The following is a 26566-nucleotide window of genomic DNA, read 5'->3' on the forward strand; positions in this document are numbered from 1 at the left end:
GGAAAGGCAACTCACCGAGACCTCTTCCTGGGAAACAGATCTTTTGTTCTGACCATGATCCTCCAGTTCTACGACTCAGCTGAATCTGACTCTTGCAGCTCCTGTGGAGACTACCAATGTTTTCCTCCAAACACACAAAGACTGCATTGCTTGTAGCTTATCATAAACGATCACGTACAAACCTCCTTTTTGCTTTGTTTACCACTGTTGTTTCTCTGTGGTATGCAAGCACGAGAAGATGATATGGCAGGACAGCTTCACCTTCTCTCCAATACACGGCATTTATTATTGCGCTGCCCAAGACTTCCCCAAAGAGGACCGAGACATGAAAATGAAGCATAAAACATAGCAGATGGATACGTATAAGGAAAAGTTAGACTGGCTTTCTTCTTTCACTCTCTTCGCATTTGTCTGCTGAAAGAGAGCACGCTTTCACCACCTCTCCCCGACGTTGCATGGGATTAGAAACGGCGCTTGGTTCTGTGACCTCAAAAGTGGAAGGCTGTGACGTTGCAGATTGGAGTGAGCTTTTTGTTTGTAGGTGGGAGTGGAGCGCTCTTGACTCCCTGAAGGAAGCAGCAAAACGGGAACGTCTCCCCTTGGAATTCTTGACCTTCTCCTCTGGCAAACAAGCACAGAGACAGAGAAGGAAGGACATGGGAGCATCCTTTTTGGTAAGGGGATGAGGTACCTTTAGCTTAGCACGCCCTGATGTTAAGATGAGGGCAGTGCTGTGGGGTGGTCTCACTCATGCACAGAATGAGCCCACTGTCAAAATGCCACAGCTAAATGGATGAGTCCTTTCTTCAATACTGATACTGAGATCCTCTGTTCCTCCCATTGTGCTAAGAATTGTCCTTTTGTGGACGAATGGACCGAGTAATATATGAAGACTACGATGATTGATATTGGTTGAGGTGATTCAGAAATGAGTTCTGAATCTGTACAAGTCAAAATGTCAACGGGAAGTCATAATAGTATCTATTATATATGTGTATGATTGATATACTCTGTAGATAAGTAATTTCAGAAATCTACAAATATTTACCAACACAACAATTTAGTGGGATAATAAACGAAATCTCATGCTCACTTATCGATGAATCAGCTGGGGCACATCGTTGGATTAAAAGCCTGTGGTGCTCCCGAGGGGATGATGAGCGACCATGCATTTAATAGTGGATTACGAGCACTGCAACCTGGAGCTCCTCCTGCGCCTGCGACTTTTCGTTTGCAGGAACTCCTTTGCTTTGATCGTACAAGCTAAAGCTCACAGCATTTATTTGGTGTTTCCTCTCTCTCTATCTCTCTCTCTTCGCTGCCGCCGAACTGCGTCTGGTGCTCTCTTCCTCCGCTAGAACGTCCCTGGTTCTTGGTCGCTAGTCTTCGTTGATAGTATCGTCGGCTATCCATGCTCGATGCTGAATCCCAGAGCTCCACCATTTGAATACTCTGCACCTTTTCCTCCTCTTCCGCCACCACCACCGCTGCCGCCATTTACAAGGTACTTCCTGCCGATGCCTCTACGTCCTTTCCCATATGGCCACTCTTCTCCACCTTATTTCTATCCACCACCATGCTTACACCCGTACCTGCTATTCCCCACTCTCTCTCCTCCTCCTCCCCTTCATCCGGGACTGTCTCCACCCTTTTCCAATCAGCCTTGCCAAGTTCAACAACACTCAGCAACGCAAACGGATCATCTTCCCATTGGGACTATCCCAGAAGAAGGAATCGAGCAGCCACACAACAATCCTCCTCCACCAGCACCACCACATGCTGCAGTTGCTCACTGCCCCAAGCAAAAGGATCTTAAGCCGAGAGAAAAGAAACGATTGATTTGTCGGTCTCGTACAGGACAAAGCAGCGGCAACAGAGAGATTGGCGAACAATACAATCAACTTGGTGTATCTTTGGAGTTCGACGAAGACTTCCACTCTAAAGCTGACCAACGAACCACTGTCATGATCAAGAACATCCCTAACAAGTTCAGGTGCTTTACGTTCTTCTCCATTTTACGTAACCCGAATTCATTATCTTCTAGTAATTAGTTTCCTTACGTCGAAAATTGATTACACGCATGAAAGCAGCCGAGATATGTTGATCGGGTTGCTGGACGAGCACTGCGCCAAGGACAACGAAAAGGCACGGTTGTTGGATTCCGCACCGTCGCAATACGACTTCGTTTACTTGCCCATCGATTTCAAGTCAGTGCAAGTTGATACTATTACTTGTTCCTTGAACATATAATATTAGTCTCGCTAACAACGAAGACGGTGGCAAAACATCAACACACAGGAACGGGTGCAATTTGGGGTATGCGTTCGTGAACTTCACGACGGCGGCGGCGGCGCGGAGGCTGTACGGCGCGATGCACCGCCACGAGTGGAAGGTCTTCGGTTCCAAGAAGATCTCGCACGTCTGCTACGCTCGCATTCAGGTGGGTCCCTTCCTCTTAATTAACCGCGTACCGCCACTCGCTTCATATTATTTGATTCGACCGGCATTGATGCTGCAATTAATGCCGATCTGATGGTAATGTATTGTCATGTATAATGAAGGGAAGAAAAGCTCTCGTGAACAACTTCAAGAACTCCAACTTCCGATGCGACACCGACGAGTTCTTCCCGGCGGTCCTCTCACCACCGCGTGACGGCGCCACCTCCCTTCCTTCTCCCATCCCCGTCGGTAGACGCTGGAAGGGTGTCCCTCGGTGAACTGATCTCCTCTCACTCTCTCTTTCTCTCTCTCTCTAAAACTCCTTTTGGTTTTGTTATCCGACAAAAGGTCGAGGAAGAAGAAGACTCTGCTCGACTTGTATTCTGTAGTTTTGTCTGCGTTTTGCTGCATATTTTAGTTGGCGTGCGTGATATATTGTGGTTCCAAGTTCCAACAACGACGAAAAGGCAACATGGATCGAATGATTGCTTTTTATTCATAAGAAAGAAGAAAGGAAGATATCTCGTGCTGTCAGTGTTGCGGGGATGCATAACGCCAAATGATTACTCTTTCTGTGAATTAATTGATGGAGAAGGATGGAAGATCTCTCGTTCTGTCAGCGCTGTGGTTTCCCATGAGCCATAACAGATAGAGACAAAAAGTGACTGGTTTCAAGAAAAGAGTCAACCTATTTTTATTGGACGCTCCTTTTGCCTGTGTGTCATTGGGAGACCTTCTCGAGCATTGTCGCCTGCCCTGGCGGAAGTCCCTGATGTTACCCTGGGTATTGTGCTGTATTGTGTTGGCACAAAGAACTACACATAGTATTTCCTTTATATTGGGAAATCGAGATGTTAAAGATAAATAATTTTATAAAATTAAAAATCAAGAGAAAGAGAGATTTTATTGGAATAATAGTGTTAAGTATTTAATAAAGATCTTAATAAAATTTTATAAGTATAAAATCGAGATGTTAAAGATAAATAATTGGAAAAGATAATCTATAATTAGTCATCATTAGGTGTATATATTTTTTTATTTGAGGAAGGATAATTCTTTGTAAGAACATGTAACATTTACCTTTCATATTATAATTTGATAATTAACTAAATAGGATATTAACATTTGATTAAATAAGATAATTAATCTAACATGAATCATTATTCAGAATATTTAAAATTATGTCAATAATAACATGCACATCATAGCTTTATATGTCAACCGAAATTTTGATTTATTTTGATGTGAGCTGAACGAGGTATTATAATAATATTTTTTAATTTTCTCTAAGAAGTTAATATGAGGTGAATGATGATTACTTGCAATATTTTTAAAGGTTTTCATCCTCTAGCCAGGATAATTTTATCATTTCAGTTACAACAATTATATGTGAGAATTATGTCAATGACTCTAAAAAGACAAAAAAAAATTAATACAACAAATCTTAATATCTGAATTATTTGGAATCAATTGTAAAATTATTTTCAATATATCTTCCTTAGTTCTAACTTAATTTTACATTGGATATTTAATTTTAATTAGTTTTAATTTAATTTTTTTTCAATCTTTTATGTTTTATAATTCATCTTGGAAAATGGCGTGCTTTGGAGTCGGGGTGGGTGCGTGGGCCGTCGCGCAACCCACAACCCACCCGCCTCCGCCCCGCCACGGGAAAGGGTGTAAGTGCGGCCCAAGTCTATATTCAACATGGTTCCCGCTCCATTCCTCGAATAAGCACACAGGTAGCGGAGATGGGTAAAACATTTAGGGGTTAAAGAGCAGTTTCTCGCTAATTTAGGCAGGTCAAACGGTAAATTTATCGGCATCAATTTTTAATCCTCAAGAAATAACTCCTGAAATAGCTCCTGTGTTTCGGCCAAGCCATTTCCTAGGGAAGAACACCTTCGCATTTGATTAGAAACTGGGTTCCACCGTTTCGGGAGAATATCAAGCAATAAATTTGCTTCTTTTTGGCTCTCCGTCAATGGGTTGCGACGGGCGATCCTCTCCCACTTGCCTCTCCGCTATCAAAGAAGCTGGAAGGCCACCAACGGCACATCCAAAGTAGGACGACCACCACCTCCCCCTCCCGCATCGGTACTTAACCCTGGTTTTTCCGAGAAGAGGAATCTCTTCTAGAGCTCCGCGAGCGCTTCGGAGTCCGAAGGGCGCGATCCAATGGCCTTCCACGCCGCCGCCCCCGCATTCCCCGGCCTCGCATCGGGCGCCCGACTCCGCTCCAACGACGCCGCTTCTCTCAGAATGTTCCCAACCAGACGACCTACCATAGTAGCCTTGCCCACGTGCTACCCGATCCGTCGACACCGAGGTTCGGATTGGAGCTCGCAACTGGAATTTAGTCGCTCTTTACTCAAACATACCATTGCTTAGTGCAGATTACAACCTAGCTAAACCACTGCTGGTAGAAATCAGACTCTTCGACAAAACGATAATGTGTTACAAAAGCTTGGCCGATCTTAGTGTGCTGATGTTCCAGTTTTTCTGTGATTACTTCTAATCGAAACCATCATAACTTTGATTACAGATAAGGTTCATGTTTTAAGCAAAGGCTCCATGATTTGGTGTTCTCTGTGCGATATAGTGCTATCATATAATGTGTTACAAGATCTTAGAATCTGACGGCAATAGGTTAATCCAAAAAGGGTTCGTATCTGACTGTTTGGTAAAGGATTAACATTTCTTTATATGACGAGTCAGCAAAAAAGGGTTTGTCCATAATTTTGATTTTATGGATAACTTCATGAGTTTGAAATTAAGAAAAGAAAGGTCAAACAAATGAAGCATCTGCTTGCTTACTAAGTGAATTGTCCAACTTCAGAAATCTATTGAAAATTGAAAGACTTGTGGTACTTGTCTGGATGCCTCTTATTCCATCAATATCCAGCATTTTCTCTTTGTGATTGTCAATCACGAGTTATTCTGTTAACCTTCATTTCCATCACAATTTGGGAACTTTTTGGTTGCTTCCTGACATTTTGTTGCTACTATAGGTTGTATAAAAGCAGTTTCGGGGAATAGTGATCCTCTAGAGACAAGTGATTCTTCACTTATAGTCTGCTTTGGAGAAATGCTGATTGATTTTGTGCCAACTGTCAGTGGCTTATCATTGGCCGAAGCTCCAGCTTTCAAGAAGGCCCCTGGAGGTGCACCAGCTAATGTTGCTGTCGGAATAGCACGTCTTGGTGGTTCATCAGCATTTATTGGAAAGGTAATTCCCTCAGAATGTACTCTATTTGAATATAAATTGCCTCTTCCTTGGTAGATTTCTCCATTGTCACATGAACTTAGAATCAAACTAGTTCTTTGTACCCATAGCCTTCCAGTGTTCTCACAAGTCCCTTGTGTTTTCAAATAAGAAGTATAAAGATTCTTTGATGTTCTATTTCAAGTCACTAAAAATTTGGACAAAATATTCAATATAGCCTTCTTGACATTTTGTTGTTTAGTCGTACATATCACATTGTATTATTGTACATGAAAGCTTTTGGTAGATTTATCACCTCCTACTATCTTCTTTCGACGAGGGATTGAAGAGAGGATGAAGAGAAGCAAATGAGGTCATTGTTTAGGTTTGTTCCTGAAAAATAGTCATGGACATCCTCAAAGAGGATTGGCCTGGTATATTTGTATAGACATATAGTACTAAAGACCTATGTGCTTACTAGACTCTAGATAACAGAAAAGACATCCACAATACTTCTTAGGAAGTTTATACAGACCAAGGTTTTTTGGTAAAGCATAAAATTTTGGAGAATGTTAAACAAGTAAATAATTTTTCGAAACCCATGATTTCTGATTATATATAAGTGAATATTGTATCAGTCTTTTTGGGAGGAGAGGACCTAACCAAGTGGAATGAGTGATGCTCCAAGACTAGGGTGCAGATCGAATTCAAATTAGTATGCCATGACAAACTGAAACAGAGACTGCCTGACTCGAACCCAAATCAAGCAAAGTTCAGGACTGATCTCAGTTAAAACTTATTGGATTGACCAAAATGAATTTGTTATGTCCAAGAAGCTCATGGAAGAAATGAGGATTTTTTGAAAATTAAGAAGTTTTCATATAGAGGGCTTTCTAATTAAGAAGTTTTATTTAACTATATAGTAAAATTAAGAAGAAAAAGTAAAGGTGAAGAGTATGTGGTTTTCACCATAAAATATGATTTCTTACTTGAGAAATCTTTAACAGTTTTTAAACCTTAAATCCTCATTTATAAGCTGCTAAACAGATCTTGACCAAGTTAATCTACATTAAAAGCACTCTCCAATATCCTACAACTGTTCTTAAACCCTATAAAGATTACTAGATTCAGAAAATGACTGTTGATCTACTTAAAGCTGCAAAAAATATAAACATTTACCTTTTTGTTTCTAGCTTGGTCTAGTTCTGATATGAATAAAATATTAAAGTCCCTACGATCAATTCAAAATTTGGAAGAGTTCCATCATCACTTTACAGCATAAATTTTGGACCCACTTTATATTTTGGAAGGATCACAATCTGTCCGCATTGCCAACATCCTGTGCTTGTTGGTCCATATAATCCTAATATTTCTTGGGTGCTTACTGTACAAGCAAAAATGATTCATTATTTAAAAGACTCGAACCTATTGCTTTGCCATGCCATTCATCATTAATAACACAAAACAGTGTTGACTGTATCAAGCATTTTTTTTTTCCATCCATGCTAGGTCATCTAACCAAGCATATAAGTAAAAACTGAAAAACCATAATGAACATGGAATGAGCGTGCCTGTTTTTGCAGCAACGAGTTTTCTATGCTTAACCAAAAGATGAGATAGTTTTATGATGTGTATAATTTTTTAGCTCTAGAAGTACTGTTGTTGTGATATCAGCACACCTAATTTGTTGAACTCCATGAACAGGTTGGTGATGATGAGTTCGGGTACTTGCTAGCTAACATTTTAAAGGAAAATAATGTGAATAGTCAAGGAATGCGATTTGACCCTGGTGCTCGTACAGCTTTGGCTTTTGTTACATTAAGAAGTGATGGTGAACGTGAATTCATGTTCTACCGAAATCCTAGTGCTGATATGCTTCTTGAAGTAGCAGAACTTGATCTTGACATCATTACGAAGGTATATGAGGACAAATCGGTTGATAGAAAAGATCTATGGATTCTTTCGGTCATCTTGTGTTTATGCTTAGTCACTGTATTTGCAATATAATTTACTCAGATTGTTGATCATAACATTTATGTCAGGCAAAGATCTTCCATTATGGATCTATCAGCCTTATCACTGAACCATGCAAGTCTGCACACATTGCTGCAGCTAAAGCTGCTAAAGAAGCTGGAGTGCTTCTGTCATATGATCCCAACCTAAGACTGCCACTTTGGCCATCTGCAGAAAGTGCTAGAGATGGTATCTTGAGCATATGGGATACTGCTGATATCATCAAGGTAGCATTTTCATATGTTAAAAGACTTGTCTTTTAAGCATTTTACTTCATTAGGTGCATTAGACTGCTGAATTTATTAGTCTACTGGAGCAGATAAGTGAAGAAGAAATTTCCTTTTTGACTAAAGGGGAAGATCCCTATGATGATGCTGTTGTAAGGAAACTGTTTCATCCAAATCTTAAATTGCTACTTGTAACTGAAGGTCCCAATGGCTGCAGATATTACTCAAAGGTATGTGATTTGTGCTTTTAGCATGTGTAAACATCATCATTCTATCTTCTTTTATGCTTGTTCATTATATTTTATTGTATAAGACAAAAGAGCAAACTTGTAGACCAAACTGCGTGAAATATGTTGGGTATATTAAAACCACTGAGTTAATTTTGATCTTCAACCTCATGCTGTATTAAATCCAAAAAGGGTTTTACTGATCATTTCATCTTTTGCTAAGGCCATATCATCTCAACATCATCTCAAAATTCTATATTACTAGATATGCCTGTTCCTAGCTGTTTGGCATTCTAACCAATCAACCAGCACTAAAATTTTGCATGAACTTCTGTTTATTTAAGAGCACTTGAACTTAAGATGTCAATGAAAATTTATTCACCTTGATCATCGTAATGCAGTTTTATTTGATTGTTTCCCATTGTTGAGTAACAAAAGGTCTTTAATAGAAGTGATTATTATTTGGTATTGCATAAAAAATGGAATTCAGTGATTCAACTTAACATGAAGGCCACTAACTAATGAAGCCCTCGCCATTTTGAGGTTCGAGGAGGGTCCATTTTACATGGGAACTGTTTTTTGGTCAGTAATGTGTGAAAGACTTTCTGGCCTTTCACCACCTACCACTTGACAAAAAAAAAAGGCCTTGTTGTTTCCTATGCTTTATGTTACACAGGAGCTGTTACATTTTATGGGTCTTCTATCCACCATTAAAAGTGTATACATTCACAAACACTTCCCACCTAAAAGGCTAAAACCCATTTATCCAACTTTAGTCTCAGTCTTGGACTGAGGGACATTTGCAATGTAAACCAAGATATCTAAATCAGACCGTAGTACTTGTGGTCACCAAGATTACACTATCTCCGTGGAATTTGGTACGAGTATGATATCCCGGTTCCAAGTAATTCTGCATCATGGATGGTGGGACATGTTATCAAGGTAGCTGTACATAGGACCAACAATGTACATAAAATACCCTGATGAGACATTTGTACTACAGAATCCACTTAAATAAAATAAAAAACAACAAATTTATCAAACAATTAAGAGTGTATTTAGTTCAAAAGTTTCAGGTAATTTTCCGATGATTTTTTTTCCTGATCTAAATCAATATATAATAATGCCTTAGTAACCAAAATATCTTACCTCATATTTCACAGTAAGTGTTGCTACATGTCCCAACCGAATATAATGAACCAGAAACCTTAATACTCTGATACTACAAACCAAATAATTGGCATACCCCAACCATCAACCATACAAAAGGCTCCAAGTGATTATGAACTTATCATTATGCCAAGCTGCTCTCTATTCTTCCACTTAGTCTATTTTTCTAAACCTCCGTATATTTCATTTTAGAACTCTGATATTTTAGCCTTTAGATTCTCTTTCTCTACTGATATTTCGAACTACAGTTCTACATTATTTGTTCCATTTTCCTTCTATCACTGCCCTTAGTATGAAATACCTTGTAATTATGTAGGACTTCAGTGGGAGGGTTAGTGGATTGAAAGTTGAACAAGTGGACACTACTGGTGCTGGAGATGCTTTCGTGGCTGGAATATTGTCCCAATTAGCCAGTGATATTTCACTGCTCCAGGTACCAATTTCTGTAATTATAACAACAACGACAATGTTGTCCTTGTCGTGACTATGCCCACAAGTTTTCCTGTTTGTATATAGATGATACATCACATTCAAGTATAAATATTTGAGTGTCTCATTGCTTTCCTCAACATTCGTTTTGCACTTGCTGATTAAATGATATAAGCTTTTTTGCATTATTTGTGACATTTGTATGAAAATAATTTTTCTCATCAAAAGAACACCAGCAAAGTTATTATGCATTTGCTGTTTTCCATGCTGTTTATGCATATCTAATTATGTTCTCAGCTTCTAGTTTCAGAAATACATTATTCTATATTCAGTCTTCTCTAGATGGTGCATGTTTGACAGTTTCTTCACATCTTTTCATTGACCTTTGCCTCTAACTTGATTTGCTATGGGTGCAAGTAAATACAGCACTATTCTACAACCTATTTGGACACCATGAGTTTTTCGTCAGTCATTTGTTATTGATTTAAGTTTGCATGCATGGGAAACCTGGATCATGGTTACAAAAGGAAGTTCAAGAGCATATAAATTCATCTGTAATTTTTTCTTGACAAGAAATATGAATTAACACTAACCGGAGTACGTTCTACAGAAACTAACATTACTCAAAAATAGTATCTAATTGTGTATCATTTTAGTGAAAATTTTGATGAGCATAGCTGGATCCTAATTTAGTGTTTCAGACAATAAATGTTCTGAGCAATCTGGCTGATGCATTCTTATCCTTGGCAGAAAAGAGGAGCTAAACTATGAAGTCATCTGAAAGCAGCCTGGCATAGGTTTAAACTAAGGCAATTAAATGCTCAAAATCTTTGATCATGAGTAGAATATGGTTAGTTGTTATGATGTCTGAGGATATTTTGAAACCTTCCCTGAGACATTGCTTGCAGTTGAAGGCTACCGAGACCTTACTCGAACTTAGGGCTTGAAAAAAGAAATAAAGCAAATTTAAGAAGATGAGTTTGTAAAATGCATGTCATCTGATATTAGAGAAGTTAACAAACAAGAATTTACCTTGTAAATCAAATTCTTTTTTCTTGTAAAGGTAATTAATCCTTTTTTTACTCCTGTCTAGTTCAGATATTCCATCATTTTATATAGTACTGGCTGAGTTTTTTCTTCATTGAATAAACAGGACGAACAATGGCTTAGAGAAGCCCTTAAATTTGCAAATGCATGTGGAGCTTTGACTGTGATGGAAAGGGGAGCAATCCCAGCTTTACCAACTCGGGAGGCAGTGCTGAGTGCTTTGGTCAATATGGTTGCTTAAACTGAGCAGTTGTAGTCATTCCTTCATCTAAATCCTTATGCCGACGTCAGCCATGTAAACTGCAGCCCTCCCAATCAGGATAATAGGTTGGATCCTTTTACTGCAGTAATCTGCTCGATAACGGTAATTATTTGGCAGCCCTGCAGTTATAAATAAAGAAAAGTTATTGGTCAAAAGCTTAATTTGCCTCCATCTGAAGTTTATTTATGGCTGTGCTTTCTGTACTGAAACCTTCTCTTGTACTTTCTTTTTGAGCTTAGGTAATCTAAAGAAACAATTGATGATAATAACTAGAACAACAACGGCAAAGATTTGCTGTTTGCTGCTGTTTGTAATCAGTGAGCGATAATCTTAATTCTCAGATAGCTAGACACATTGTTCCTGTTATTATCCATTGTCTTTAGTGTCATAAGTTGAAAGCCTGAAATGTGATATGATTCAAGGAAGTTCATTTTTCTCTATGACTTCCTGTAGCAGAATAAGTTGGTTTTGCTGAAAGTCCAATTGGCTTTTTAACATTTCGATAGATGGTATAATTTCATTGCAAAACCTACATGACTTTTTTCTCTGAAAATTGAAAGGCAGACAGATTTCAGCTTACTTGAAGAAATTAAGAATTTTCTCCTGGAATGGCTCTCTAACGTCATAAAAGGCATTGATGAAGCAGCTTCAGAGAAGAAATGTATTAGTGTTGAGTATATGATGCAAAGCCTAGATTGACTCGACCGGCTTATTCAGTGAACCTTTTGCCACCTATGATGTTCCTGCAAACTGTTTGTCCAAATAATGAGACAAAAGCTTCCTGATTTGCATGGAATAAGAACAAAGGACATGATGCAGCTTAAATGGAATTCTTTCCAGTAATTTGTTGAACTTCCTGTCATGCAGTGTCTTAGGTGAATCACATTTCAGAAGAGTGATGACGTGCTTCTTCATGAATGATAGACCACTTACAGATGGTTCTCTCCAAGGGCCAAAATCCTGCAATATTTCCCCCCAAGGGATTGGAGCCCAAAGAAGCTGCCCAAAAGCCTCAATGACTCTAATTTAAGTGTCAAGCTGGAATGCTCCCAAGCTCGCCTCTCCTGTGGTACATACAAAAGCAACCATCAAGAATACAAGGCGAAGTTAATCTCCTGTGGATTTCTTTTTCTTTTAATCTTCCTTTCCTTTTGGGAAAGAAAGATGGATAGCTTCATCTGATTCTCTTAGCGAAAATAAACAGAGCTCAAAAGAGAGGAAGTGTAGTTATCACCTTCGCCAAGGTAACTGAACTCCCACAGGAGCCAAGAATGATTGCCCATGCATAATTGGGCCGGTCCACTAACCGGCCTTGGATTGGCCCAATTTGATGTCGCTCCTTATCCAAAACAACGAATACCAGAGAAGTGGTCTTCTTCTTCCATCCAACGAGAGCAGAGAGGAACATGCAGTGCGCGAGTCCTCTCACCGCCCAACCCATCCTCCCCATCACCGCCTCCCTTCTCGTCATTCTTCTCCGCCACTGCCGGCGGCCCCGTTTCCCTGTGACAGAACGGCTCAAAGGCTAAGCCAGCGCGCATTTGAGGGAAGCTCACACCGCTGGCTTCCGCCGCGGCCCTCGACGTCCCCTCCGCTGCCGGGACCGAACGAGCGGAAGCATAAACGGGCATCGGTCTATCTGCATCGTCCCATCCCTGTCGCTGCCTCCCTCTTTGTGATAGTGTGGTAGGGGTTGGTGGCGAACCCGCCGGAGAAGCGGAGGCTGTCGCTGAGATCCACATATGGATGGAGAAGAAGAAGAAGAAGATGGGGCTGGCGGTGGAGCAGGTGATCCCGGGAGTCCCCTTGCTACTTCTGGTCGCAGAAGCGCACGATCATCTTCCTCAACAGGGCCACCCACCCACATCATCAACCTGTGGCAGCAGAGCAGAGGCAACACGTAGATCCGCGGTCCTTAATTGCACTTCTTGCCATCGCCACTGTGGACTTAAGCTTGCGGTAATCTGCAGGCTGAATACCGTTTGGACCATCAGAAGTAGTCATGCCAGGTTTCAAACAACATGGTTCTGCATAAATTTCCTTAGGCTCATGTATGTGTGCTCTAAATAATGACAAACAACTAACATTTGTTTCAAGGCACACTCGAATTCAGAGCGAGTTCGAACCCTCCTAGAAAAAAGTGGAACCACTTCGACGTTTCACAATTCTATACATGTATATATTATATACATATATATGATGTAAATTTTCACTAATCAAGCTCTTAGAATAACGAAAATAAATAAACTCGAGTCAAAGCCGACTTGGACAGCATGTGATTCAAGAAAAGTGATCCGAACATACACCCCCTCTTAGAACACGGAAGGACAATTCCTGAGGTGAATTACTCTTAAAACATGTTTAGATTTACATTCTTTTTCCTTTATAAAAAAGAAGAAGAAGGAGAAAACAGAGATAAATAACCATCAGCTTGAGCTGTGAAATCCCACTCTTAAAACCGGAGTCGCAGAATAAAGGAGATCAAATCAAATGTGATTAGCCACTAACTATTTGCTTGAAACGTAAGCAACACAAGGAAAATGATTAAAAAACGATTACTTAATCTTTATACACAATTACGTCTCCAAGAAACTATAAAGAAAAGTATAGTCATTCCATAACCCCCGTGCTCTTAAGCAGCATATATGGATATTACACAGCGCTCTTAATTTGGCTTATAAGCACAGTAGAAGCTGATTGAAAAACCTGTTCCAATTGTGTTTGCAGATCAGTCTTCAAACTCATGCATATGATCCAAAAGATAGTTTGCAGCCAGCTCCTCGTTCTTGTTGCAAGCAAAGAAGACCTGCAGCACAAGCGCCCGATCGAAACCCATCGCTTCAAGCTGCCAGAACAAGGTGTGATGAAATCACCAACAAAGATGAGCAAATAGATGAAGTGACTAAAACATCATTACCACTGCCACAAGGAAATGATTCGAAGATAAGACCAATTGGTGGGTTATAAAAAAGAATAAATCGGTACCCATTCCAGAAGTCAAGACAATTAGTTTTTTGACTGTGCATGTGCACAAGTACAAGTGCGTTAAGAATACAACTCATCTGCAACTTGTAACAAGGATTTCAGTATTCAAGTAAATTAAACTGTAAATTCAATGTGCCAGACATGCAATTCATGTCAGATGGCACTTGCTGCCATGGTACTGGCACGTCAGCATGGCATGTAGAGGGGTGTACAAATACCATATTGGGTCGGCACAGTTCTCGTGCTGATTGATGCAACCAGTACACATCAGCATTGGGGCTCACCACAAAACAAAAGAAAACCACACTTAAAATAATGAGTTAAAGGGGAAAAAAAGACATTTATGGAAAGAATCACTCCTCCAGTGCTAAGGTCTGACAGAAGTTACACTTGAACTGATGCTGGATGGTTCAATAGGTACCGATCTTCTTGAGAACAGAATGCCAACAATGAGGTGGAAATTAGTTCTAATGATAGATCATATGCAGATGTCTAAGATTTTTGGCTTCTAATAACTTTTCAGGCCAAGCAAATCAGAATTGAAAAAGTAGTATTCCCCATGAAATTTAGACTCTAATAGGGAAACCAAATTTTCCGCCTGGTCCACTAACCATAAGTTAGATTCCATGAGATCGATCAGATCAATTATGAGATATCAACTTTTAATAGGGCAAATAACCTGATCAAACCTCATTCTTTTAATTATTAGCTTCGAAGCCGTCTCACAGCAAACCTATTTACTTTATAAAAGCCCATAACAGTTCTGCCAACCCATATAATGGATATTAAAACAAAAAGTCATACAAATATCACAGGGTAATGCAATGCCTTACTAGAGAAAATTTTCAGTTGTTTTGATTTCCTCAAATATTAACAATACTGTCGATATTTATAATAAAAGACCTTGACAAACTGATATTTTAATTCCTTCCCATGACTTTGGATATCAGACATCGTCAGTGTTAGGGTGGCCAAATGGGCTAGGTTCACACCAATGCGGGATTTGGTTAGATTAAATGTACGTAGCTAGCAACCAATGAAATTATTCTCTGACTTGAATCCTGATCACGTAGATAAACCTTCGCATAGTGTCAAAGCTTGCCTCTAAACCTTCGCATATTTTAATTCCTTCCCATGATTTTGGATATCAGACATCGTCAGTATTAGGGTGGCCAAATGGGCTAGGTTCACACCAATGCGGGATTTGGTTAGATTAAATGTACATAGCTAGCAACCAATGAAATTATTCTCTGACTTGAATCCTGATCACGTAGATAAACCTTTGCATAGTGTCAAAGCTTGCCTCTAAATCATGTGAATATTATAATCATAAATATGCAACGAGGGAAACCATGAATAGGAGAGAAACAAAAGAACATAATGTTTCTCAATGATGCTGCTAGCATCTACTTGAGAACAAAAACAAGCAACGTTTATGTAGATGTAGATCATTGTCTGTTGCTGAAGGTGATTCATTGAGCAAAAAAGGTTTCGTACTTACACGCTCAATGGCTTCGCGCTCCTCAGGAGTAACCGTCAGGGCTTGTGGCATTCCAGCAGCTAACTGACCTAGGACGTTGCTACTTCACATAGATTCAGCAAAGGTTAGCAAAACCAACATTCTCATTAAGATCGAAGTCACGATAAACAATAAAACTGTTCCTCACCCCTCAGTTCCCTCAGCAGGCTCATTTATCAATCGAAGAAACTCCCCCTGATGTTCCTGAATGAGCCTCATAATCTGAGGATTTTGCTTCCCCAGCTCTTGAAGCATGGGCTGTCAATCAAAAGAAAACAACAAAAGAAAGATTATCGTAATACAAAATCAACCATCTAAAAACGAATGAAGAAATATGTAAGCAATAAAAGAACCTGCAGAATTTGAGGGTTTGCCTGCACCAAAGCCTGCAAGGCTCGAAACTGCACAAAAGATGGGAAAAAAAAAAGTTTAGTACTCAAGAACCCTTGCTCAGTTTTTTGGCTTCTATAAGACAGAACCTAAGATACCTGTGGACTATTCCTCAGGAAGTCCAGGCTGCCCCCACCAGCATGTGATCCAACATTTGGCAGACCCTGAAGTAGGCACATAAAAAGAGTCACTTATTATTTATACAAGAAGCAAAAACTACTGAACCAAACATACTGCAGTAACCTGGGGAAAAATATCCAAAGGATTAGCATTAGGACCACTTGAAGGAACTGCAGGCTGAACTGGCTGTGGAGCCTCAACTGGGGAATTGACTGTTTGCCCACTTGCTGGTGCTCGTGCAACTGGTGCGGCTTCAGCATGATCAGGAATTCCCTGATAGAAATACACACAGATATTTAAAAACACAACATCACGGAGAAGTTCTTAAAGATTTGCTGCAGTATGTTGGCAATATCACATAACATTGGAAAGTTAACCAGGTAACTATGAATAGCTTTTAAAGTCAACAAAAAATAAGTCAATCTTGCTGTCAGTTACTAATCAAGGAAGATGCAAGTACAACACCAATTCAAACTTATCGAATATCAATTTAGCCAAGTGAACAGGTATGTTTTTAACATTGATTACAATATAACTTATGCAAGTATTAAAGAAAAAAACAGCTGCAGAAAAATATATGTTAAAAATATCATCAGAAAAGAGCTCAACAGATGAGCATAATAAATAAAGTCACACAGAGAAGAAAACCATTTCTATTATATTTATTTGAGCCACCTTCATTGTTCCTAAGGATAATATAATGCCCAATATAAAGATGAAACCCTAACGTTAAATGGAAGCTGAGCAGTGCTCAACTAAAGTGCTTCCTTGGCTTATAATTGAACTTAATGACATGGTTGGATTAGGTAAAATTAAAACCAGGTAAGATCAAATCGACCACCATTAGAGAAATGAAATTTATAACCTCATGAGCCAAATGAAAACTTTTCACATAAATATACACATATTTCAATAAAAAAAAGGTTAGATATATATATGAAACATAGATACTTTAAATTAGCAGCAATATTCATATTGGATAGGTTATCTGAAGGCGACAAACTGGATACATGTTAAAAAATACTTCCTTTAAGTATCCCTTCTCTAAGTAAATAATTTTTAAGAACCAATAGTTTAGGGAACTTATAAAATGCATCTCTTAGGAAAAAAATATTCATTAATTATTTTACATGATGATATTTTGATTCTTGACAAGATGGACATATGCTTAGATATGTAATTTTATGTTGCTGCCATTAAGCATCAACTATGATTAATGGAAGTAAAATATTGGTGTCAGCTAATTTATAAAGGTGTTGCTATCTTTATATTGTTCAAGTACTTTGTTACCAAAAATTAACCCCTTTCATAATATGTAGGTAAGTAACACTGATCACTTGTGGATAGGTCAATGATTATTCAACATGCAAAGACGAGAATATCAACGTATGCAGCCTTACCCTTGGAAGGAAATATTACTTGTGGTTATAAACTACACAATCTAACACAATAAATAAATTCTGAAGATTCATGATATAAAGTATTGTAGGCCTAAAATATATTTATTCCTATGTTAGTGCAGCATTTTATCATGTTCTTTTACAATTTGAATCATTAGTGCATCTATATTGTGTTAACTCAGTATCCTGTATCCTTAATTTGTGCATCATGTGACATGTATGCATGCTAAGCTTTGCAACTTGTACCATGGTTTAAAATACCGGCTGGACCAGTATGTTTCAATTGATGTTTGTCGGTCCAACCAAGCACCACATTAAAAGATATAGCTCAATATCAATATCAGACCAGTATCTAAAATCATGACTTACTATTAGTGTCCTGCTAATCACATTAATGATATTGGATTCTCTAGCGGTGTCAACATCTTAAATATAAGATCAACTATGATGAAAGAACTAAAATACTCACAGTTGTATCAGTCCATGGATCACAAAATCAAAATGACAGGTCAGCCAATGACAAAACTCAGCACCAATCAAAATCGATCAGATCAGATAGGTGCCTTATAACTGATTGGAAGATTAAAATTAAAAATTAAAAAATTAATGAAAAAGGAAATCACAAGAGAGAAATCAGCGCAGCAGGTGAAGACTCAATGTCCTTCGACTTAATTACTTTATCCTATTTTATTTATTTGGGTTTAACAATCCATGTGGCTTTAACTTGAGACAATCGGGACTTTCTTTACCAACTAACATGTCTTTGTTAAATCAACAGATAAACATTAAAACAAACTGATGTGTCGCAAACAGTTTGGTTTTAATAGTTTACATACAGTGCAAACCCCTAGCAACACCTAGCTGTATAAACTGCTATAGCTTAGAAGAAGATTGCAAATGACTAGGGCTTCTTGATCAACTTCTTCGACAACTTTGCAATGCTTTGTCTAATTGATGCCACAAAATATCTAAAAGGTGAAAATAGAAATTAATTGAAAATCCTAAAAATAGATATTATAACCAACTTCAGTAAGGGGCTTTCTTGAGCACAGCAGAAAATATCAATTTGCAGATACAATTTCCTGCATAATTGTCCTCTATTACAAAAACCAGAGAACTCTTGTGTTCTTCCCAACTTAGCTAACTGATGAACTTTACTATTAAGGTTCTTGAGAACTTTCTGTGGAATGTGATCAATGACTATTTTGAAAAACTAATTCCCATCATTCACAATAACAAGAGACAAAAGAAAGAAAATAATGCAGAAGAAGCTCTTACAGAGTATAAATATTCAACAGCTCGCTCAGGGTTGTTATATGCAGCACGCAAGGCACGAACAACAGTGTCCCTCTCCCAAGTTCCCCCACCCATGTCAAGAATTTGTTGAATGGTTTGTTCCAAGGTACTACCAGCAACAAGATTTGATGCTGCTTGACCATATGAATCCACTTCTGTGCTGTTTAAGCATAAATGAGCAAATAGAGGTCAAGAACCATCAAATAATCACAACCAATCAGAGTAGAGAAACAATGATAAATACTTGACAAGAAAAAACAAGCTGAAATAAGCAGAAAATATCAACACACACCATCTCCTTTCGAAAGTAAACAGCAACAATATCAAAATGGCAAACCCAATGCATGAACCTGGAACCTTGGTCTCTCAAGTTACTAAAGAGTAACCTTATCATTGTACCCAGTGATTTAAAAAGCGCTAGGCGCCAAAAGGCGCCAAGGTCCAAAAACGCCCGAGGCGCTAGGCGCTCGCCCGAGCGAAGCGAGACGCTAAAATATAAAAATATATAATATAATTAATAAATATAATTATTTAAAATTTTAAATAAAAATATGCTATTAAATTAAAAAAATCTAAGATACAAAATCACAAAATTAATAACATTAAAATCAAAATAATATATTATTAATCTATTAATGAAAATTAATCATTTCAAAATTCAAATAAACTTAATATTAAGATTTAAGAGTATACTGAGCAGTCTGAGCTTGACGGAGAAAGGAAGCAACGTCGGCAGCGGCGAGCGGCGGGGGGAAAAGGAAAGGGAGCGGGAGGCGCGAGTAGCGGGAGGGCTCGCGGGAGTCGCGAGCAAAGGGAGGGCTCGCGGCAGCTGGGAGGGCTCGCGGGAGGCGCGAGCAGCGGGAGTCGCGAGCAGAGGGAAGGCTCGCGGGAGGGCTCAAGGGAGGCGCGAGCAGCGGGAAGGCTCGCAGGAGACGCGAGCAGCGAGAGGGCTCGCGGGAGGGCTTGCAGGAGGCGCGAGCAGCGAGAGGGCTTGCGGGAGGCGCGAGCAGCGGGAAGGCTCGCGGGAGGCGCGAGCAGCGACAGCGGCGAGCAGCGTCAGCGGGGAGCAGCGTCAGCGAGCGACAAGATCGCGATCGCGATCGAGAGCGGCAGCAGGTTAGTGTTGGGTTAGGGTTAGGGTTGGGGTTATATCGGTTTAGTTGGTTCGATTGAACCAACTAACAACCGAACCAGACCTAAAATTCTGGTTCGGTCGCCTTGGTTTACCCAGGCGCTCGCCCGAAGCGCCCAGCGCCTGGGCTCGGGCGAGCGCCCAGGCGGCGCCTGTTTGAAGCGCGCCGCCTGGGACATTAGCGAGGCGCTCGGGCCTCGCCTCGCCTCGCCCGAGCGCCTTTTGCAATCACTGATTGTACCAAGGATCACCCTCGAACAGAAACAATATCAATACAGCCAAATTTCAGCATGATGAAATCAAATGGTAGACGAACAACTGCACCTCAAATAACCTAGAAAGCAAATTTCAACTCCTTTCTTTTCTTTATGGGGTATATAGTTAGAAAAAAATATACAAATAGAAGTAAAACTAGGATAAAAGGACAAAGAAGCTCAAAGAGGAAAATCTAATTCCAGATTACAGAAGACGATGAACAAAAAATAAAGAACAGAAAGCAAAAAAGGAGTAGAAGATTATACATATAGCAGACATGTAAAAAAGAAGTTAAACAGAATCACAGAATCCAGAATGCAAATCGTCTGTCTAAAGCACATACTAAATTGTTAAGTTATCTTTGAAGCCAAACAAGAGCTGCACCAAGCAAAGCAAGCATAAGCAGAAGCAAGATCAGAAGGTAAGAACCTAAAAAATTGTCCAAGCATATAAAAGAAAATGGTAGGATATCTCTTCCCGTAAAAGTCGAAGAAATAGCATATGATCTAGTTTTGCCAACAATGAGAAATTGCAGTACAAATTCTTGTCACCTGCATCTTTAGCATAAATACGTAGTTACAAAACACAATAAATTCACAAAGGAAAATTGGCTATGACTGTAACAACCCAACATATCATATTCATATCACAATGGACACGTGTACCAAGTTGATCCAAGAAGCATAAAAAACAGAACTAATAGGAACCACATACACTGTCAGAAACAGCATACCAGAAAAAATCAAAAACATTTTATTAGAATTCTTCTCTATATTCTATAAGTAAATAATGGAATTTATGTTACATATCATGTGAAAGTACAACCATGAATTACAAAATCAATGTCAGACAACCCTTCACACACAAGTGAAATTGTCAAAATAAATATAACTTAGCAAGGTGCACACGATAACAAAATCTTCCAAAGAGTTGATTCTGCAAAATTCTTAACTCTAGAAACATCTTCACTGCTGCACAATGCCATGCATTTAGATGATTAACATGTATTACATGATATCCTTGTAAGATAAGGATGAGCCATTTGCATCTCTTTCAAATGAGTAAACGGACAACTTACGATATGGTAGCTGCAGGGGCTGGAGCAGCTGTGGCAGTAGGAGTTGGTGCATTTGTAGGTACCCTGCATAGTGAATCACAGAAACACCATATACATATATATTATAAAACAGAATCATAATAAGTCATCTATACATGACAATCCGTAAAAACACAAGCATGCAGCCATTAGGAACTTACGAAGACAATGTTGGTGCAGGTACTTGAGATGGAGCTGACACAGGAACTGAAGGAACAGGGGGGGCAGTAATAGCAGGTGGGGCCTACGCAAGAAAGAAAATCATGAGGTTTTGGACAAAAAAACACATGACATTCATCTCAAGCAGATACGCACAGCATGTTCAAAAACATTGAATAAACGCAAGACTACAGTGACATCCCATCATATAGTTCAAAGTGCCACTACACTAGTATATAATTCAGCAGAGGCAAGACAAATAATGATGTAAAGAAGTATTTTATGGAAAATGGTTACATTTTCATGGTAACATCTCTAATTAGAGTTCAGTTGAATTGCTAGGAAGTCAACTTATTAAGATTTCACTCGTTTGTCACAACATAAATGCATGCCACCCCAGAGAGAGGAAATAATAAGAAACCATAAATGATGAGTTATTGACCATCTTAGGAACGATATAAGGATCTGTTGGTATAACAAAACATGCCCTTCACACTTCCGGCAGCAACAAATGCACTCCTCTGACATTTTGGCTGGTACTGTCATGCCCAGAAATGACCCAACTCCTGTTGTAGGGCCACAATGAACTTCGCTCATTTAACTTGTCTCAACAAAATAAAGCCACATGACTATGTATACATATAGTGACAAGTAACACTATTATCTTTCAGAAAATTGTGCAATCAATTAATGCCTTTTCAGTATAACAGAGAGACAAACAAACAAATCACCTAAACACTAATCAGTGCAAGTAAAACAAGTTCTTTTATCACTCCAATATAATTTCCTCCTTCAGGTTCTAAAAATATTAATAAGCAACATGAGGAATGTTCCAACATTAAAAACCACGGGGGCCAACAATATGCCACAGGTCTAGTGTCACAATCTGATCTGAAACCATCAGAAATACACCTTACAAGTTGGATGTGAATTGTAAATCATATACAATTCAAAGCCTAGCTTATGGTTAATATCAGACCAATCAAATCAAATCAGGAGATTACAATCTGCCCCAGTAATATCCCTGAAATCCTCATCGATCATACACATTTAATTAGATAAATCACCTGGGATACCTGATAGGTGATGTGCGGTCAAAAGGCTCTAAGGTCAACCAGGCAACTCTCTCCACACCTGGTACATATCTAAGTCCCATTGTAGCTCCCATACCATGAATAGTTGCCATTGATACCATATTGTCACAACATAGCTCGATGGTTATCTTAACTTATTAGCATAAACCACGTGGCACAAAATACTTAAGTCCAAGTGGTGGTGGACATGTCTACCCATATATATACCATCACAACTATCTTCCCACTTCTAATGTGAGACTAATTATGGTATATCGTCTAATTACAATTACTTAACACACTAGATTGAATCCAAAAAAGATACATGTCATATTCACCATATAAGACACCCATTGAATGCCAGTAGTATATAACTAGTTGCCAAGCATCATATACGAGCCAAACTAGGCAAGCTGTTTGATTACGGATGGCTTTTTTTTTATAACTAGGAAGAAGGCATATTGCAAACTATCCTATGAACCACCCAAGTGTCTTAAGCATCAACTGCAAGACATAAAAGAAGGTGATCCCTAGCCTCTGATTTTTTTATTTTAACATTTTTTATGCCTTCTTAATGTGGCATCGGTAAGCCAATTTTTGACACAACACAACATAGAGATGTAGAACTTATTAAATAAGAATATAACTTACCATCTAACTAACATTACATTCACCTCATGATTAAATTAGGGGTTGCTACAACAGGATTGTCTGATCTACACCACACGGTAAGAAAATTGATCCTCGTTATTACATCAGGGTACACCATCAGATTCAGGGTATTACAAAAGAGGATCTGTTCTTAAATTCCTCTAAGTATGTGTCAACGACAATGAGGAAGCAACAATTTAATTTTAAAGTTTGAGAGTGTGTTTCAGCTTCAATTCATGTCAGCACAAAATATAACTCAAGAAAACATGGAAGAAGCAAACATTTGTTGTTGTCACTGATGGGCTTAAGAATATTTCATTCTGATGAAACAGGAAATATGCATTAGATATGACAGCAAAAAATGTGATGGACAATAATATAGTTAGGGACTTTGTTATACCATACATCAAAAAAATGTCTTCTTACCTGACTTAAAGGTACTTTTTCTGTAGTCGAAGCTCCACTAGATGAGCCCTTGGTCTAGGAAGGGCAAAAAGGACATTCATCAATCATAAAAAACTCAAAATTGTAAGTTAACTATTTATTTACCAGGCACCTCAGCTTAAGGTCTATATCATCTATAAAATTCCAGTGTGTTAGCTGGTCATGATTCAAATCAAAGTAAAATCTTGAACACAAAAATTAAACTATATCAAAGCAAAAGATTTACATACATAAATATCAAGCAAAGGATTCAAGTGAAAACATTTTGTTTAATGATCAATCAATCTTCCACCCAAGTTACAAAGCCATGAAACTCTACCTGAATTTATGGCTATTCTGTATAACATTATTATACATACACCTTCACGAAAGAAGCTACCTTCATGCCCCTTGTCTGGTCTGAAATCATGGCATCAATAATGGACAGGGCAGGAAAATGGCACACGAGCAGATCTATAAATCCTGTTTACACAAATTTAATCTAGTAGGGATATCACCATCCTAGTGGATGACACTTTTCAAATGAAAGTGCCAGTGTACCTAGCTGAGTAATTGCACTAATATCATACTGAAGCAATGCCAAGAAAGTTGAAATTTATAACACTAGAAAATAGTTCTAAAGTTGACAGCATATCAAGAGATAAAGGCAAATTACACCATCAATGCTTAAATTCTGGAGCAAATTTCGATTTGGTTCCCAAACTTCAAACTTTGGCCAATTCATCCCCTGAACTTAGCATTTCAATCAAGTCTTACAGTCAACTTTCCCTATAATAAGCTTAACCTATTTAAGCATAAAGTGGTCTTCTTACATGCCAGTAAGGTTCAAAAAAATTTTCAGCACACTGGACATGAGTTGCTAACCAGTATGGGCATATTGGACACTTTTTTACAAGGTTTCGAATAATGGCTAATATTGGTTTCAACAACCCATCAGACTAGTATGGTACCAATCCAGCATCACTTGAAAAAACAATTTAAAAAAAGTAAATGTGTAGTATGGTGAATGATAACAAGTGATAGGCTCTGTTATTGGTCAAGATGTATTGGTTAAATCAATCTTTGAAACCATTTTTTTAACAAATATTTATCTCATGTTGACAAGTAGGGTTTTATTAAACAATCACATCGGCTTTCCATTAAGGCTTGCGGATGGAAAGTGACGATGGGACTTGGACAAAATGTACCTTAAAGTTTAAGGTAGAAAATACTGAATACAAGGGTTCAGTTGAAATTTCCCCCAAGTTGCAATATCATGAAACAGGTGCAGTAAAACATAACATAGGACAAAAATCTGAATAGATTTGTGTGATCCATATAACTGAAATCAACTGTTAGTACAATGACAGCTGGCAACTGCAGTAAATGTGACATCCTACGCCTCCATTGTTAAAGGCAGCAATATGATGATAAACAAAAAATCACCAGAACTTGTAGGACAATCTAAATAACCAAGATTTGTGGCTAATCCAAAAATGTAAGAATGTTAAGAAGCAGAATGATCTTTTCGGGGAAAAAGACAAGTACCTTACTCAGCATTATAACAAGAAAACTATTTTCGAAAACTTTGTTCTCATCCAATGTTGTATCATCTTTAAGAATTTTCCCTTGATGTATAAGCATTTGCTGTTCAGCAGGGTAAACAGTCTTTCCTTGAGAGGTCTCAATATTTTTTTTTACATCAGCAACCTGCAAAACAATCATATAGAAATAATCACTGTACACACAGACCACAGTTCACTCCCCATATTTATTTTTTTCCTTATCACACACAAATTAAATAAGGTGGAGGCAGAAAGCTTCAAAAAAAAAAAAATCTATAGTAGTGACAAATAAACTTCAGTGACATTATAGGATTGCTCAGTTACAACTTTAGAAGGGTTCGAGCCATAGAAATAGCTTCTTTGCATCTGAGGTAAGGCCGCATGCAATTGACCATTCCCATCAAGTCCATATCCACATTAGGACACCAACCTTTCTAGACAGCAAGACATGCAAGGGCATGAACTTGAGGGAGAACAGATGAGCAAGCAAGTGAACGTGCCAATTAGAAATAACAAATAGGTAAATGTAATATGCAAATGTGCAATGCATATTGGAATGATGACCCAACTGTGTAGCTTAAGTTGCTTAGCTTTTACATAGCAAATGAAGTATAATCAGTAGCATTACACGGCCAATTACAAATTTTCATGATCAAATCCATGACAATCCAAAGAATCTCTCCCAAAAGACTCTTTTTCATGACAAAGAGAATAATAGACACGACATCTTTGCTTGATACATCAACTTTATGCAAGGGCCAAACATTCTAGTAAGAATCATTTGAAGTGAAGCATAACCAATCCAAATAATATATAACCCCACCGGCATATCCATCCAATTGACAAACTCTATTCAATTGTGCGGGTAACCCTAGAAGCAAACAAAGCCCTTTCCACACAGAACCATGCCCTAAATCTGAAGACAGGAAACAATTCGACAAGAGCTCCAACTACAAGATATGTGTCGAACCCTATTACCCAACGATCCGGCAAGAGGGTCAAAGGAACCAAGCCAAATTCGGTCGGAAGAAGCAGCGACGGCGTCAAACTCGTGGAAGGACAACGAAAAAGATCAAACAAACGCACATAATCCAAGAGGATCGGATCGCCGAAAGGGATGGGATCAAATCGATGAGAGGTACCGTGTCTTCGGGGTTGACGTCGATCTCGAAGTTGGAGCCCTTGAGCGTCTTGACGAAGATCTTCATCTCTCTCGTTTGCCCAATCGCACTGCGGCTGCGTCGAACGCAAAGGGGCCAAACCGCAGGTTGGGGCGAGGCATTATAGAGGAGGATAAACACGAGAGGAGTTCAGTCGGTGAATCAAATTAAGTCATCTAGATCGCATGTCCGGCTCAGATCGCCGAACACGAAATTGGCCTTTTCCATTGGTCAAAGTTTGTGGGCCGGCCGAGGACCCCGGTTCACCGAACCAATTATACTCGCGTATCAAATGCGGGGCACCACGATACTTCTCCCTATAT

The 26566-nt window shown here is 38.8% G+C and overlaps 2 protein-coding genes across 3 annotated transcripts; one reads left to right on the forward strand and one right to left on the reverse strand.

Moving 5' to 3' along the window:
• Window positions 1–4427: 4427 nt before the first annotated feature.
• On the forward strand, window positions 4428–11190 carry LOC103984047 (probable fructokinase-6, chloroplastic). Its single transcript, XM_009401452.3, has 7 exons — window positions 4428–4768; window positions 5451–5668; window positions 7349–7561; window positions 7687–7884; window positions 7977–8114; window positions 9598–9714; window positions 10864–11190. Exons 1-7 carry the CDS (start codon window positions 4618–4620, stop codon window positions 10996–10998), a joined length of 1170 nt encoding a protein of 389 aa, XP_009399727.2. The 5' UTR covers window positions 4428–4617; the 3' UTR covers window positions 10999–11190.
• A 2370-nt stretch (window positions 11191–13560) lies between these two features.
• LOC103984049 (ubiquitin receptor RAD23d) lies at window positions 13561–26383 on the reverse strand. Of its 2 annotated transcripts, none has more exons than XM_009401455.3 (12): window positions 26226–26383; window positions 25067–25228; window positions 23522–23575; window positions 21374–21456; window positions 21195–21257; window positions 18712–18889; window positions 16157–16306; window positions 16012–16077; window positions 15877–15924; window positions 15672–15781; window positions 15506–15584; window positions 13561–13864 (listed from the first exon to the last, which is right to left on the reverse strand). In XM_009401455.3, exons 1-12 carry the CDS (start codon window positions 26289–26291, stop codon window positions 13748–13750), a joined length of 1176 nt encoding a protein of 391 aa, XP_009399730.2. In that variant the 5' UTR covers window positions 26292–26383; the 3' UTR covers window positions 13561–13747. The 2 variants fall into 2 exon arrangements, with proteins under 2 accessions (XP_009399730.2, XP_009399729.2); XM_009401454.3 differs by having other exon boundaries at window positions 15506–15587.
• Between the last annotated feature and the right edge of the window lie 183 nt (window positions 26384–26566).

Source organism: Musa acuminata, chromosome BXJ2-5 (genome assembly GCF_036884655.1).
Source record: "Musa acuminata AAA Group cultivar baxijiao chromosome BXJ2-5, Cavendish_Baxijiao_AAA, whole genome shotgun sequence".
In the NCBI taxonomy this organism is placed as follows: domain Eukaryota; kingdom Viridiplantae; phylum Streptophyta; class Magnoliopsida; order Zingiberales; family Musaceae; genus Musa; species Musa acuminata.